The sequence below is a fragment of the Peromyscus leucopus genome, chromosome 23 (genome assembly GCF_004664715.2).
Source record: "Peromyscus leucopus breed LL Stock chromosome 23, UCI_PerLeu_2.1, whole genome shotgun sequence".
Lineage (NCBI taxonomy): Eukaryota > Metazoa > Chordata > Mammalia > Rodentia > Cricetidae > Peromyscus > Peromyscus leucopus.
Genome location: NC_051082.1, coordinates 29600169 through 29616314, shown reverse-complemented (window position 1 = coordinate 29616314; position 16146 = coordinate 29600169). Strand labels below are relative to the sequence as shown.

The window sequence follows — 16146 nt, the reverse complement described above, 5'->3', positions numbered from 1 at the left end:
TTCACACATGTACTTATATGTGGTAAGATTCCTGGCTTCTTGTGAGCCAATGGGAATGTGTGCTCAGTGGAGTGTTTATCTAGGAGCACAAAGGTCCTTGGGCACCAGCTGCCCCGTGGCTCTTTATTGCCAGGTGTGGCAGAGCACAGATGTACATCAGATGCTACACCCCTATTCCAAGGAGTGGAGCTGGCGGGAATGTGGGGACCTCCTCTGCCACTTGAACTATGGTTCAGCTGCCCGGGAGCTTAGTTTTTGTTTGTTTCTTCATTCGTTGACTGTTTTCCCTCACAGATAGGTTAACCATGATGAAGTTCTCTATGTAACTACCAGGCAGGTCCTTATAGAGCAGCCCCCTAAATGAATGAAATTCTCCCCCCCCAGAAGTCAGTTATGGTGGTAGCTGCTGAAAAGAAGGTGGAGCCAAAGCGAGGAGGCAAGCCTTCTGCGTCATTGTACCATGTCCTTCTGTCACCAAGTGACCTGGAGAAAGAATTCTTCTCATCCCCAATTCCCCACCCTAAGTCAGCTCAGGATGGAGGAGTTGTGGGATGGGTGGACGCACAAGGGCAGGCTGGAGGGCAATGATAGAGAAGGAGGAGGGATTAAGGAGTTGTCCACACAGGCCTGCTAGGGCTTGGAGGGAGGAAACACGGGCAGAAGCTGTCTCCATGGCTCTCCCACTACATGCTGTGCAACCACCAGATGCCAATGGCAGGCAGCAGCTGGTCCATTGGCCTTTCCCCACTAGCAAGCTATATAATTGGAAGATGCAGAACCCTAAGTTTTCTGAGAAGCCTGCAGGGCTCATTGATCTGTTAGATTCTGTGCTTTTTACTCCCCGGCTGACATGGGATGACTGTTACCAGTCACTCCAGGTCCTCTACACTACTGAGGAGGGGGAACGGATTCTGGAAGAGGCTGAAAAATTGGCTCTAGGCCCAGATAGTAGGCCAATTACCAGTGCAGACTTCATAAATGCTAGCTTTCCCCTGCTGTGATCTGACTGGGAGTTCAACACGAGGAAGGTAGGGAGAGATTAAAAGTCTAACACCAGACTCTAATAAGGGGTTTCTGGGCTGCTCTGAGGTGGCCCACAAATTTGTCCAAAGTAAGTCAGGTGCATCAGGGAACCAAGGAAACACCAGGAGCCTTCTTGGAGAGATTGATAAAAGTTTATAAGACTTACACGCCCTTGGATCTTGAAGCATCAGAGAATAGATCTACAGTGAGTCTGGCTTTTGTCAACCAGTCAGCTCTGGACATTGGCTGTAAGTTACAAAGACTAGAAGATTTTGAAGGTAAGATGTTGGCTGAACTCATTGCAGATGCAGAAAAAGTGTTTAATAATAGAGAGACCCTGGAAGAAAGATGGACCAGAAGGCTAACAAAGGCTTTAGATAAGCAGACACAAGGACTCATTCACCAAGGTCCTCTTGGCTGCATCAGGCAATCCTGAAGCTAAGAGACAGGCAAGCAGATTGGCTTTTGGAAACTCAAAACAAGGAAGGAAGAACTGACAGACAAGGCCAGGCAATAGACCCAGCTTACAAAGAGACCAATGTGCCTACTGTAAGAAACTGGGTCACTGGAAAACAAATGCCCTGAATGGCAGTGCTCAAAATCAGGGCCACTAGAACTGGAAGAAATAAGTGATTGAAGGGGATGGGGTTCAGAGCCCCCCCCTTCATGCCCCCTAGCCTTGGAGAACCCTAAATGTGAAAGGGAAACCCATAGATTTTCTGGTAGACACCAGAGCACAGCACTCCATTCTCAAACAACCCTTGGCCCAAATGTCCCAAAAGCAATCTTGGGCACAAGGGGCACAGGGATGAACCAGTACTCATGGACTACCCAAAGATCAGTAGACACAGGAAAGGGATGGGCAACCCACTCTTTCATGGTCATCCCTGAATACCCATACCCACTATTGGGAAGAGACTTCTTTTTTTTTTTTTTTGAGTAAAACTGAAATTTATTATATGCCACAGTCGTCCTAGGGACCTCCATGCTATATATATATAGCCTTTATGTTCTATGTTGTGGTCTGATTGTTCATTTTATATCTAGAATCCACCAATGAGTGAGTACATACCATAACTGTCTTTCTGGGTTTGGGTTACCTCACTCAGGATGATTTTTTCTAGTTCCATCCATTTGCCTGCAAATTTCATGCTTTCATTGTTTGGGAAGAGACTTCTTAATCAAGGTGGAGGCCCACATCCATTTTGACTAGACAGGAACACCAATGACTGATCAAATTGGGAGGCCCTACATATGCTCACCATGTCACTTGTGGATGTATATAAGTTGTTTATCAGCCCCCCCCAATAAAAAGGACAATAAAGACCTACTACAAAAATGGCTCAACAAAGTTCCCCAGGCATGGATAGAGACTGGGGGATCTGGGCTGGCAACACACAGGCCCCCCATACTAGTACAGCTGAAACCTGACACAAAATGCCAACATGCATCAGATAATATCCAATGCTAGAGAGACCAAATTGTGGATTACCCCTCACATCAGAGACTGGGATATCCTTGCCAGTAGGCCTGGAACATGCCTGTTAAAAAGCTGAGTTCTAATGACTACCAACCAGAACAAGACCTCAGAAAGGTTAACAAAAGGGTTAAAGATATTCACCTCACAGTGCCTAATCTTTACATATTTCTTAGTACCTTGTCCCCAGAAGGAACTGTGTTAGATCTCAACAATGCCTTCTTCAGCCTGCCACCGGCCCCAGCCAGTCAACCCTTGTTTGCCTTTGAATGGATGGACCCAGAAGGTGGATTCAACGGACAGCTGACTCGGACAAAACTACCCAGGGGTTCAAAACTCTCCCACCATCTTTGATGAAGCCCTTCATGAGGACATGGGTGAGTACTGACACACTCACCCTGGCATCAGCCTATTACAGTATGTGGATGATCTCCTAATAGTGGCTGACACCTTGGAAACCTGCAACACTGCCACCGAGGAGCTGCTCAAAACTTTGGGAGACCTGGGGTATTGTGTGTCAGCAAAGAAAGCTCAACTCTGCCACACTGAGGTAACTTATCTGGGATACACACTCAAGAGGCAGAAGAGATGGCTGTCAACAGCAAGAAAAGACATCATCCTGAGGATCCCCAGGCCCATCAACCATTGAGAGATGAGAGAATTCCTGGGGTCTGCTGGGTTCTGTAGACTCTGGATCCAAGGACTTGCTGAGTTGACATGGCCCCTTTATGGGGCCATGAGGGGAGGAAAGGCTCCTCTTGATTGGACTCCACAGATGGAAAAAGCCTTTGATGAAATCAAGGCAGCTTTACTAAATGAATTACCCTTTAACATTACCAGATGTTACCAAATCCTTCCACCTATATGTGGATGAGAAAAAGGGAGTTTCCAAGGGGGTAACTGATGCAAGCCCTTAGTCATGGAAAAGGCTGGTGTCCTACTTGTCAAGAAGCCCAGACCCAGTGGCCATTGGATGCCCCCCTTGCCTCTGCATAATAGTAGCAAGAGCCCTGCTAGTTAATGACTCAGACAAACTAACCTTGGGACAAACCCTAAAAGTGACAACCCCCCATACTATTGATGGGGTTCTTAAACACCCTCCTGATAGATGGCTAACACTCTATTCTTAAACCCACCCAGAATCCAGTTCACCAGCAACAGTGCCTTCAATCATGCTTCTAGATATGGACCTGGACCAACCTCTCCACAAATATGTGGACATCCTGAGTCATCTTCACGGGATCAGACAAGACTTCAAGGACATCTCTCTGATGAGGGCTGAGGTATCAAGGATGGTACCAGGTATGCAGGGCAGCAGTCATCACCGAGGACAAAGTCATATGGGCAGAGGCCCTGCCTCCTGGGACATGAGTTCAGAGGGTAGCTCTAACTAAGGCATTACAGCTGGAGAAGGATAAGAGACTTAATTTCTATACTGATAGCCAACACACATTTGCCACAGTGCATGTCCATGGCGCCATCTATAGGGAAAGTTGGAGATGAGGATTCTATGATGTCAGCTAGGGTATTCAGCCATCCGATCACCAGAGCAGGTCAGCTCAGGCACCCTCTTGACTACTGCCAGTAGTCTATGGTGGAATTATCTTTGTGGATTCCTGGGGACCTCCCCAGCACCCTGCCTCTCCCTATTCCCATGGTGCCTTCACCCATCATGGTATCTCCTTCTCTGCTCTCCTAATCTGCTCCTGATCCAGCTCAAATCTCCTGCTCCCCTAAGCTCTCATTCCCCTTTCCCTTGCCCTCCATTATCCCCCCTCACCCCCCAGCTTGCTCATGTAGATTCCATCCACCCCTCCCTCATGGTATGATCCCTGTGTCCCTCCCAGGGTCCTCCCTACCAGCCAGTCTCCCTGGAGCTGTGGGTTGTAGTCTGGTTATCCCTCGCTCCACATCCAGTATCCATTTATGAGTGAGTACATACCATGTTTGTCTTTCTGAGTCTGGGTTACCTTATTCAGGATGACATTTTCTAGTTCCATCCATTTGCCTGCAAGCCTCATGATGTCATTGTTTTTCTCTGCTGAGTAGTACTCCATTGTGTATATGTACCACATTTTCTGGATCTATCCTTCAGTTGAGGGGCATCTAGGTTGTTTCCAGGTTCTGGCTATTACAAATAATGCTGCTAAAAACATAGCTGAGCATGTGTCCTTGTGGTATGCTTGAGCATTCCTTGGGTATATGTCCAAAAGTGGTATAGCTGGATCTTGAGGGAGATTTATTCCCAATTTTCAGAGAAACTGCCATACTGATTTCCAAAGTGGCTGTACAAATTTGCATTCCCACCAACAGTGTAGGAGCGTTCCCCTTGCTCCACATCCTCTCCAATATAAGCTTTCTTCAGTGTTTTTGATCTTAGCCATTCTAACAGGTGTAAGATGGTATCTCAGAGTGGCTTTGATTTGCATTTCCCTGATGACTAAGGATGTTGAGCAATTCCTTAAATGTCTTTCAGTCATTTGAGATTCTTTTGTTGAGAATTCTCTGTTTAGCTCTATAGCCCATTTTTTAATTGGACTCTTAGGTATTTTGATGTCTAGTTTCTTGAGTTCTTTATATATTTTGGATATCAGCCCTCTGCCAGATGTGGGGTTGGTGAAGGTCTTTTCCCATTTTGTAGGCTCTCATTTTATCTTATTGACTGTGTCATTTGCCCTACAAAAGCTTCTCAGTTTCAAGAGTCCCATTGATTGATTGTTTCTCTCAGTGTCTGTGCTACTGGTGTTATATTTAGGAAATGATCTCCTATGCCAATGCATTCAAGACTACTTCCTACTTTCTCTTCTATCAGGTTCAGAGTGGAGACCTGAAAGACATGATTTCAAGTGGAATTAGGCCCAAAGTACAGGGGGAATTGTGTATCCAGTAAAGAGCAAAGGGAGAAATCCAGTCACTGCCGGTGCAAGGGTTAATTTAGTTAAGGTCTCCTTAAAGATCTGGTTCATCCTTTCTATCTGGCCTTTCTACTTTGGTGACAGTACTTTCTACTTTGGGCTCTTGCTGCTATTATGCAGAGGCAAGGGGGGCATCCAATGGCCACTGGGTCTGGGCTTCTTGACAAGTAGGACACCAGCCTTTTCCATGACTAAGGGCTTGCATCAGTTACCCCCTTGGAAACTCCCTTTTTCTCATCCACATATAGGTGGAAGGATTTGGTAACATCTGGTAATGTTAGAGGGTAATTCATTTAGTAAAGCTGCCTTGATTTCATCAAAGGCTTTTTCCATCTGTGGAGTCCAATCAAGAGGAGCCTTTCCGCACAGAAAATATATTCAACAAAATCATAGAAGAAAACTTTCCTAACCTAAAGAAAGAAATACCTATGAAGATACAAGAAGCTTACAGAACACCGAATAGGCTGGATCCAAAAAAAAAGTCCCCTTGCCACATAATAATCAAAACACTAAACACACAGAACAAAGAAAAAATATTAAGAGCCGCAAAGGAAAAAGACCAAGTAACATATAAAGGTAAACCCATCAGAATAACACCAGACTACTCAATAGAGACTATGAAAGCTAGAAGATCATGGATAAATCTCATGCAGACACTAAGAGACCACGGATGCCAACCCAGACTATTATACCCAGCAAAACTCTTAATCACCATAGGCGGAGTAAACAAAATATTCCAGGATAAAACCAGATTTAATCAATACCTGTCTACAAACCCAGCCCTACAGAAAGCACTAGAAGGGAAAATTCAACCCAAAGAAGCTAAACACATCCATGAAAAATCAAGCAATAGATAATCCCACACCACCATACACCACAGAAGAAACAAGCTAGTGTAGCTATCCTAATATCTAGAGAAAAAGGATGTTTCAAAAGAGAAGAAGTCTTGTGGCAATGCCTCAGTGGTTCAGGTAACTACCAGAACTCGGAAATCCGCGACGGAGACTAAGGCAGCAGAGATCTAGAGTGGAGTGCTGAGTTCTGGCAAACAGCTGCATCTTTCTTCCAGTAAGTACCTGAACAGGGCTGATGTGAATTATGTACAGTCCAGATTTTAAGAATCATACTCTCTCAGGGATCTCCACAAACTAGTGGGTGTCCTCCCTCACTGCCCCTGTGAGACAGTCTCTGTATGGGAGAGGCCTCATGTGACTTTGTCTCTGGTGTTCCTCTGGGGACACCTGTGTGAGAAACTGCATGCTCCAGAACCAGCTCTCATGTCCTTTGGCCAATGCCAGAGTGTGAAATAGTCCAACGTGGGAAACAAAAGATGATCCCAATCGGGAATCATGACATTTTTTTTTTTTTTTGATGATGGTCATGTTCTGTTTTGAAATAACCTCTGTGTATTTCATTTATTTTCTTTTACCTGGCGATCTCTGAGCAGGCTTCAGATTTTGACAGTTGATGAAAGATACGACAAGCATTAATGTGTGGGTGAAAAGCTTGGTGAAATCCTGAGTGAAGTTTTAGTTAAAGTTGGTTGAACTTGGGATTGACTGGGAGGCCAAAGATTTAAAAAGCAGAAGATTCTCTCAAGACACAAGTTGTGTGATAATAGTGTGTTTTGTGTGTGTGAATGAGAATTTGTAAATGTTGAATTCTAGGCTTCGACAATCATTGTCAGTACAGATCAAGCTGCAAGTATTTTTTCAAATATCTTAAGTTATATTTTCTTTTTCAGAACTGCTTCTTATTTGGGGCTACTTTTTTTTTTAAATTGAGGCGTAATTCATAAAAGGGTATATTGTTTTGATGAGACTTTTTACAACTGTGGCTGGATGTCTTTCTTTAGTCTTCCAAGAAGGGCCATTTTACTTTTTTAGAGTTACTTTTTAAAGTCATGAGGTCAACAACTTGGACTACTATGCATGTAAGTGCTAATGCAAATTAAAACCCAAGTTGACCTCCAGCAGCAGTTCATTCTATGTTGACAGTGAGAGAACACTTTGCCTGTTAGGATACTGTTACTCGTGGACTGAAATGCTGAAGAAACCCCTCCCCCTATTTTGTTTTTTGCAAAAATCAAGGTATATTCTAGGGTTTCCTGGTTGACCTCAACAGATAAACTGAGATGATAGTCTTAGTTTAGAAATGATCTGAATGTAGATTTACAGTCTACGTGTACAGCTGGCTAAGTGAGATCACTTTCACAGTTCTGCATGTATCCCATCGGCTCCCCATTAGTCACTGAACTCTTAAAACTGGTATTGTAACATTATCACAATGTTTTGCGCCAATTTTATAAACTTTACAGTGCAATATGTGTTCCTTTTCTGAGGCAAACCAAAGGTATATTTCTCAAGGTTCTGCTGCTAACAGCGGCGTTGATGGAGGATTTTTTCATACATTTGTAATAGATAGAAATAAACCAGAAAGAAAGAAGAAAAAAAGTGGTGGAGGAAAAGGTGAACATTGCAAGAATACTCAAAAGGGCTGAGAGTTGCAAACGCCAAGAATGGCTTTGCATAGTAAATGGAATAGAACAGCTCTGAACTATAGCTTACTTTTCCTGGTTTGGTCTGACTGAATGATTGAATGCTTTTGTACAAAAATCAGAGCCTTAAAAACAAGGATTTGGTGAGATTGTAAAATGGTGTGCCACTTTGGCAAAACAGTTTGGTGGTTGGTCAAAATGCAAAATATTGTTACTCTGTTACTCAACAATTCTGCCCTTAGGAATATACCCTCAAACTACTGAAAATGTGCACCTATGAAACATGTACATGAAGGTTTACAGCAGTGTGTTGCTAATAGTAAAAAAGTTAAAACAACTCAAATAGCTATCAAATACTGGAGAGAAATAAAATGTGGCTTATTCATACAATAGAATATTATTAAGACATAAAAATGAATGAGAAACTGACAGATTAAATGACTTTGGTGAACCTTCAAAAAAAAAAAAAAAGAGGAGCCTTTCCTCCCCTCATGGCCCCATAAAGGGGCCATGTCAACTCAGCAAGTCCTTGGATCCAGAGTCTACAGAACCCAGCAGACCCCAGGAATTCTCTCATCTCTCAATGGTTGATGGGCCTGGGGATCCTCAGGATGATGTCTTTTCTTGCTGTTGACAGCCATCTCTTCTGCCTCTTGAGTGTGTATCCCAGATAAGTTACCTCAGTGTGGCAGAGTTGAGCTTTCTTTGCTGACACACAATACCCCAGGTCTCCCAAAGTTTTGAGCAGCTCCTCGGTGGCAGTGTTGCAGGTTTCCAAGGTGTCAGCCACTATTAGGAGATCATCCACATACTGTAATAGGCTGATGCCAGAGTGAGTGTGTCAGTACTCACCCATGTCCTCATGAAGGGCTTCATCAAAGATGGTGGGAGAGTTTTGAACCCCTGGGTAGTTTTGTCCGAGTCAGCTGTCCGTTGAATCCACCTTCTGGGTCCATCCATTCAAAGGTAAACAAGGGTTGACTGGCTGGGGCTGGTGGCAGGCTGAAGAAGGCATTGTTGAGATCTAACACAGTTCCTTCTGGGGACAAGGTACTAAGAAGTATGTAAAGGTTAGGCACTGTGGGGTGATTGTCTTCAACCCATTTGTTAGCTTTTCTGAGGTCTTGTACTGGTCAGTAGTCATTAGACCTGGGCTTTTTAACAGGCCTGGGCATGTTCCAGGCCTACTGGCAAGGATATCCAGTCTCTGATGTGAGGGGAAACCCCATTTTGGTCTCTCTAGGCATTGGATATTGTTGGATGTGGGTCAATCTAACAGGTCAATGAGCCTTGCAGGCTTCTCAGAAAACTTAGGGTTCTGCATCTTCCAATTATATAGCTTGCTAGTGGGAAAAGGCCAATGGACCAGCTGCTGCCTGCCATTGGCATCTGGTAGTTGCACAGCATGTAGTGGGAGAGCCATGGAGACAGCTTCTGCCCGTGTTTCCTCCCTCTAAGCCCTAGCAGGCCTATGTGGAGGGCTCCTTAAAAACCTCCTCCTTCAAAGATCTTCACCAACCCCACATCTGACAGAGGATTGATCTCCACAGCATATAAAGAACTCAAGAAACTAGACATCAAAATACTGAACAGTCCAATTAAAAAATGGGCTAAAGAGCTCAACAGAGAATTCACAAAACAAGAATCACAAATGGCTGAAAGACATTTAAAGAAATGCTCAACATCCTTAATCATCAGAGAAATGCAAATCAAAACAACTCTGAGATATTACCTTACACCTGTCAGAATGGCTACGATCAAAAACACCAATGACAGTCAATGTTGGAGAGGATGTGGAGCAAAGGGAACACTTCTCTACTGTTGGTGGGAATGTAAACTTGTACAACCACTGTGGAAATCAGTATGGCGGTTTCTCAGAAAATTAGGAATCGAACTACCTCAAGACCCAGCCATCCCACTCTTAGGCATATACCCAAGGAATGCTGATTCATACCATAAAGATACATGCTCAGCTATGTTCATAGCAGCACTATTTGTAATAGCCAGAACCTGGAAGCAACCTAGATGCCCATCAATGGAAGAATGGATGAAAAAAATGTGGTACATATACACAATGGAGTACTACTCAGCAGAGAAAAACAATGACATCATGAGGCTTGCAGGCAAATGGATGGAACTAGAAAAAATCATCCTGAGTGAGGTAACCCAAACCCAGAAAGACAGTCATGGTATATACTCACTCATAAGTGGATTCTAGATATAAAATAAAGATCAATCAGACCACAACCCATAGAACCATGGAGGCTATATATATAGCATGGAGGTCCCTAGGACGACTGTGGCTTATAATAAATTTCGGTTTTGCTCAATTATTGAAAAAAATAGCCAAATGAATAGAAACACATAAACTATGAACCAAAGGCTGAGGGGCCCCCAGCTGGATCAGGTCCTCTGAATAGGTGAGATAGTTGATTGGCTTGATCAGTTTGGGAGACAACTAGGCAATGGGACCGAGTCCTGTGCTCATTGCATGAGTTGGCTGTTTGAAATCTGAAGCTTATGCAGGGACACTTGGCTCAGTCTGGGAGGAAGGGACTGGACCTGCCTGGACGGAGTCTACCAAGTTGATCCTCGGGGGATGATTTGCCCTGAAGGAGGTGGGAATGGGGTGGGTGCTGGGGGTAATGGGAGGGGCGGGAGGGGGGAGAATAGGGGAACCTGTGGCTGATATGTAGAACTGAATGGTATTGTAAAATAAAATAAATAAAATTTAAAAAAAAGGTGTGTTCCACCACACCTCATACTTTTCTTTTGAAACAGAGTCTTAGTTAACACAGATAGGCCATGAACCTGCTATGTAGCCAAGGATGAACTGGAACATTTTTTATTGAAAAAAATTTTTTTTACATTGTGTGTAGTCAAAAGTTTTCTCCAGTCCCATCTGGCCATATTGCCCCACAGCTGCTTATAAAATAATCATTCAGAGGCTTAATATTATTTACAAACTGTATGGCCTATGGCAGGCCTCTAGCTAGCTCTTATATCTTAAATTAACCCATTTCTATTCATCTATGTTTCGACACATGTTCCATGGCTTTACCTGCATCCCATTACATGTTGTTCCTAGGAAGGCAGTCTGGCATCTCCTCTGCCTTTCTTCTTGTTGTCTCTCTCTTGGATTTCTTTTCTGGCTATAACCTGACTCACCATAAGCCAGAGCAGCTTCTTTATTAACAAATCATAGCAACACATATTACAGCACATAGAAAGACATCCCACAACAATTGTGTGTGTGTGTGTGTGTGTGTGTGTGTGTGTGTGTGTGTGTGTATGTGTGTGTGTGTGTGTGTGTAGCCATGCATGGCACAGCAAAGGTGTGGAGGTCAGAGGGCAACTTACAGAAATGGGTTTTCTCATTCAGCCATGTGGGTCCTTGCATCAAACTCAGGCCATCAAGCTTGGTGATGGAGACATATTGATGGCCTTTAAAAATTACTCATCTGTTTATGATTATTATACATGTGGATATGTAATGTGGATGTGGGTGCACATGTGCCATAATGAGTGTGTGTGTGTGTGTGTGTGTGTGTGTGTGTGTGTGTGTGTCCATTTTTAGGTTTCCTAGTGGCTCTACCCAGCAGGTCTGCATAGAGAGGATGATTGAACCTTGTGCCTGAGAGCAGGTGTCTGAGTTGGTCTGCTCTTAGCTGTGCTGGGGGAGATGTTTTGCTTCAGCCCTTGGTATTCTTTAAATACTCTGGGGCAGAGACAGTTGAGGCCCACTGGATTAGAATCCAGGCCCTTTCGAGGCTATTCTGTATTTTCTGTTTTTCTTCCCTCTATCCTTCTAGCTAATATTTCCTGCTGCTCCTGCTCAAGAATACTCTGTGGAAATGAAGGAGTGAGGGATGGCCCCCCACATGTGAGGTCAGAGGAAAACTCTGTGGAGTTGATTCTCATCTTCCACCTTTATGTGGACCCTGGGGAATTGAAACTCATGTTTCCAGGCTTGTACACCAAATGGCTTTACCCACTGAGCTATCTTGTGGGCACAACCTCAAATTTCTGATCGTTTTACCTCCACCTCCTGAGTTACAGGCCAGAAGTTGACAGAACTGGTTTATTCACTGATGAGACTTGAACCCAGAACATCAAACATACTAGGTAAGCATACTTAAACTCAGCTTCACCTACAGCCATTTATGTTTTTTTTGTTTGTTTATTAGTTTGTTTTGAGACAGTGTCTCACTACATAGCCTTGGCTGGTCTGCAGCTTGCTATGTAGACCAGGCTGGCCTTGACTTCATAGACATCTGCCTCTGCCTCCCCAAGACATGAGTTACCATGCCTGGCCCATCTTCCTTGTTCTTGATCACAGTAAATCACTTAGCATTCTAAGAGCTCAGTGTCCCCATCCATAAGTAGAGATGTGAACAGGGCTACATCATGAGTGTGGAGATGCACACCTGGAGTCCCAGCACACTAGAGGTCAAGGCAGGAGGATTAGGAAGTCAAGGCCATTCTTGGCTACATAGGAAGTTAAAGGCAATTATGAGCTACATAAGACTGTTTCACTCATGTGTGCACTCGAGCACACGCACGCACGCACGCACGCACGCACGCACACACACCATAATAGAACGTCCCAGGCTCTGTAAGAGTGCACTGATGGGCTACATACAAAGTATGTAGAAGAATGCCTGCCTGGACCACAGAAATTGTTCAGTGGACAAAGGGCCTTGCTGCCAAGGCTGAGGACCCGAGTTCAAACCCTGGGACATACACAGTGAAAGGAAAGGACTGACTCCCAAAAGCTGCCCTCTGTCTGCCACATGTGTAGTGTGGCATTCACACACCTGCACACAAGTAAATGTAAAAAAAAAATACAAATAAATTATAAAGAATGCCTGGTATTTTATAAAACTTTCATTTTTTGTTTGTTTAATCTTCTCTGCCTTTCTGTGTCCCATAGCCTTGCTTTCAGGGCCCCCATGCCGCCCTGGCCACCTGTCTCCAAAACCCTCTGGCTTCTACCACCAAGACAGATGGCATTCCACGTTCTGTTCTAGCCGCTCTTTCCCCACTGTGGACAGCATCCTCAACTGCCTGGCTGGCCGCATCGTCTACATGATGGGGGATTCCACACTTCGGCAGTGGTGGGAGTATCTGCGAGACACAGTGCCCTGTGAGTGACCGTGAGGGGAGGAGGGGGGCCTGTGAGGACTCATGATGGAAAAGCCAGACAAGCACTTGTATTGAAGGAGACTCCCATGATTGGTAGAAAGGTATGGCAGGATGCTGGGCCTTCCTGAAAGGCAGGTAAGTGAAGGAGTGTGATGTCTTCTTTGTTCTATGAGACAGGGTCTTACTATGTAGTCCTGGTTGGTCTATGGGTATCAGGCTGGCTTCAAGCTCACAAAATCCACTTGCCTGAGCATCCTGAGTGCTAGAATTAAAGCCCAGCTATGAGTGTGTGTGTGTGTGTGTGTGTGTGTGTGTGTGTGTGTGTGTGTGTGTGTTCAAAGCTGTGCATGTTTCTTGGAATGCTTATAGAGACTTTGAGAAGTTATGAATTCTACCAGGGTCCAGAACAGAAACTGCAAACATTTAGGATATTGATCTGAGGATGTTCAATGAATCTAAGCACACTAAGTTCTTTAGTCCATTCGCTTTATTCTTCTAAATCAATTCTATCTACACAGCTTCTTTTCTGTTCTCATACTTAGCTCCTCTTGGTCCCTCCTGCTGTTCTCTCATTATTCTACCTAGTTCTTACCACCTTCCCCTTTTTGTCCCACAAGCACACACACACACACACACACATATACATATATATATACACACACACATATACACACACACACAAACACACACACACACACACACACACAACACACACATATATATATCCATTCATTCACAACTTGTTCATAAAAACTACAAAGTAAACTCTCAAGGACAAGTGTTCTGATGAGAGTCACACTTGGCAAAGACTTGATGAGCTTAATTGGTGGCTGCCAACACCTGTAGGCTCTAAAAAGTTCTGGCTGTCTCTTAAAGGGATAGCTACAACAGTTACAAGGGAAGAAACTAAACCAATGAGTGATTTAAGGAAAACACAAAGAATACATGTACTATTTTATGTGATTAGTAATATCCAGACATGGTTAGTCAGTTAACAGCCTTTTTCTGTTAGTCACTGAATCTCAGGACCTATATATAATTATTCTACTGAGCATAAAATCTTGCATTAAAAACTGGTGTAGAAATAAATACAAAGTGTTAACTGTTTTTTTTTAATCAGAGTGGGGGAAGGTGCCAGTGGCAGAAGCTTAGGGCAACAAAGGTGCTATTGATCTCTTGAAGGACTAAGACATACCAAGGCCAGACACTGCACTATCACTTCTGGTTCACTGTGATTCTTCTGAAGAGTTTTCATCTAACAATGCCAGGCACCTCAATTCCACTCTGTAAAAGTTATACGAGGACACTTATTCTGGCCAATTTTGCCTTATCAGTGGCTTAGGGTAAAGAACAAGACCTCTAGGTGTCTACAGTCCACATGGAACAATAGACCTTGTTATGAAGCATATTTTAGTATGTTTCTATTCATATAAATTGTATAGTTAAATAAGAAACCATCTTCTTGATTATCCACAATTATGTGTGCCCATAAGATTGAGATACAGTCATGGCATTGCATGTACACATACATGGAAATGCATGGTAAATGGAGAGAATCATAGCTGTTATCGCACAAGAAGTTTACAACAAGAAACAACCAATTCATACAAAAGGCAGTAATTCCATAACACCTTGTGTGGCAGTTTCCTCTAACAGAACCCTTTGTTCTAATAGGTTGACCTTCTGAATACTAGATATCACCTGCTGTATACTCCCATGGTCTTTTGTTACCAGCAGCTCTCAATAAGGAGTCAGCTCTTCCTTCCAGGAATGGAGCTCAGGTGGTGAGGCTTGCACAGCAGGAATTTTACCTAAGGAGTCCTCTCACTAGCCCTAGCCACACTAGGCAAGCATTCTATGTGCTGAGCCACATCTCCTGCCATCATTGTGATCAAGGTAAAATACTGAACATTCTAGGATCTCAGTGTCCCACCTGTAAGTGGAGACATGAATACTTCTTCAGCCTGAGTGTGGAAGTGCACACGTGTAGTCCTAGTGCTCTAGAGATGGAGGCGGGAATATTAGGAATTCAAGGCCGTTCTCAGCTACAAAGAAGGTTAAAATCTAGCACCAGCAACAAAAGACTTTATCTTAAATATTTGTGAGCTTGTGCATGTGTGTGTATACTACAGTGTGTGTGAGGAGATCAGAGAACAACGTGCAAGAGCTGATTCTCTCTCTGTGAATCTTAGGGGATCAAACTCAAGTCGTCAGGGCTGCCAGCAACACCCTTCCTGGCTGAGCCATCTTGCTGATCCCCTATGTTAATACTTTCTTTCTCCTCCTCCCAACAGCCCTGAAGCCAGTTGATCTACATGTCACATATCAGGCCGGTCCCCTGATGGCTGTGGACACCACTCGGGGGACAGTGTTACATTGGAGGGCCCATGGCTGGCCCCTGCGCTCTCTCCGCACCCCCGTGGCCTCGCTCCACTCTGTGGCCAGAGAACTGCATGGCCTGGCTGGGGCCCCTCCACGGTGGTGGTGCTGGGTGTGGGAGCTCACTTTACCACCTTCCATCCATCCATCATTGCTCGAAGACTGGCAGGGATTCGGGCAGCTGTGAAAGCCCTGCTGGACCGGGAACCCAGTACTCTGGTGGTTATCAAACTGGCCAGTACTGGCTACAAATCTGTGTATGGCAGTGACTGGCTCACACTCCAGGTGAACAGGTTCCTCCGAGCTGCCTTTGTGGGTCTCCAAGTGGCCTTTGTGGATGCCTGGGAAATGACCTCCAGCTTGGATCTGCCAGACTACATCCACCCCAAGACACTCATTGTCCGTAACGAAGTGGAATTATTTCTGTCCTTCATCTGTCCCACCTGAATAAGCATGAGGGACCTGAGGCTGTGTGGATGGGGAGCCTGTGTGTGGCCATCTAAAGGATGAACAGCAAAAGATGGAAAAATGAAGCTACCCCTGGCTTACTCAGTATAGCACTCGGGTCACCATTTTATACATCTCTCTATGATAAATTTATTTTTATAAAAATGAGATCATATTTTACATAGTGTCTTCTTATTGAAGGCAAGAGGTTTTATGTGGTGGAACTGGATTAGGCTGGTGGCTAGAGGTTTCACTGATCCTTT

General features: G+C 44.2%; 1 protein-coding gene across 1 annotated transcript; it reads left to right on the top strand.

Annotated features, from left to right (window-relative positions):
- Positions 1–770: 770 nt before the first annotated feature.
- On the top strand, positions 771–15874 carry LOC119086548 (NXPE family member 3-like). The gene is made up of 3 exons (XM_037198531.1): positions 771–948; positions 12846–13058; positions 15352–15874. Exons 1-3 carry the CDS (start codon positions 771–773, stop codon positions 15621–15623), a joined length of 663 nt encoding a protein of 220 aa, XP_037054426.1. The 3' UTR covers positions 15624–15874.
- The last annotated feature ends 272 nt before the right edge of the window (positions 15875–16146 follow it).

What these genes read in the sequence shown, in the direction of transcription:
- LOC119086548 (XM_037198531.1), top strand. Translation starts at nt 771, where the DNA reads ATGCAGAACCCTAAGTTTTCTGAGAAGCCTGCAGGGCTCATTGATCTG. An exon ending in ATTGGCTCTAGGCCCAGATA is followed by an intron (nt 949 to 12,845) that starts GTAGGCCAATTA and finishes TGTGTCCCATAG; the next exon opens with CCTTGCTTTCAGGGCCCCCA. An exon ending in TCTGCGAGACACAGTGCCCT is followed by an intron (nt 13,059 to 15,351) that starts GTGAGTGACCGT and finishes TCCTCCCAACAG; the next exon opens with CCCTGAAGCCAGTTGATCTA.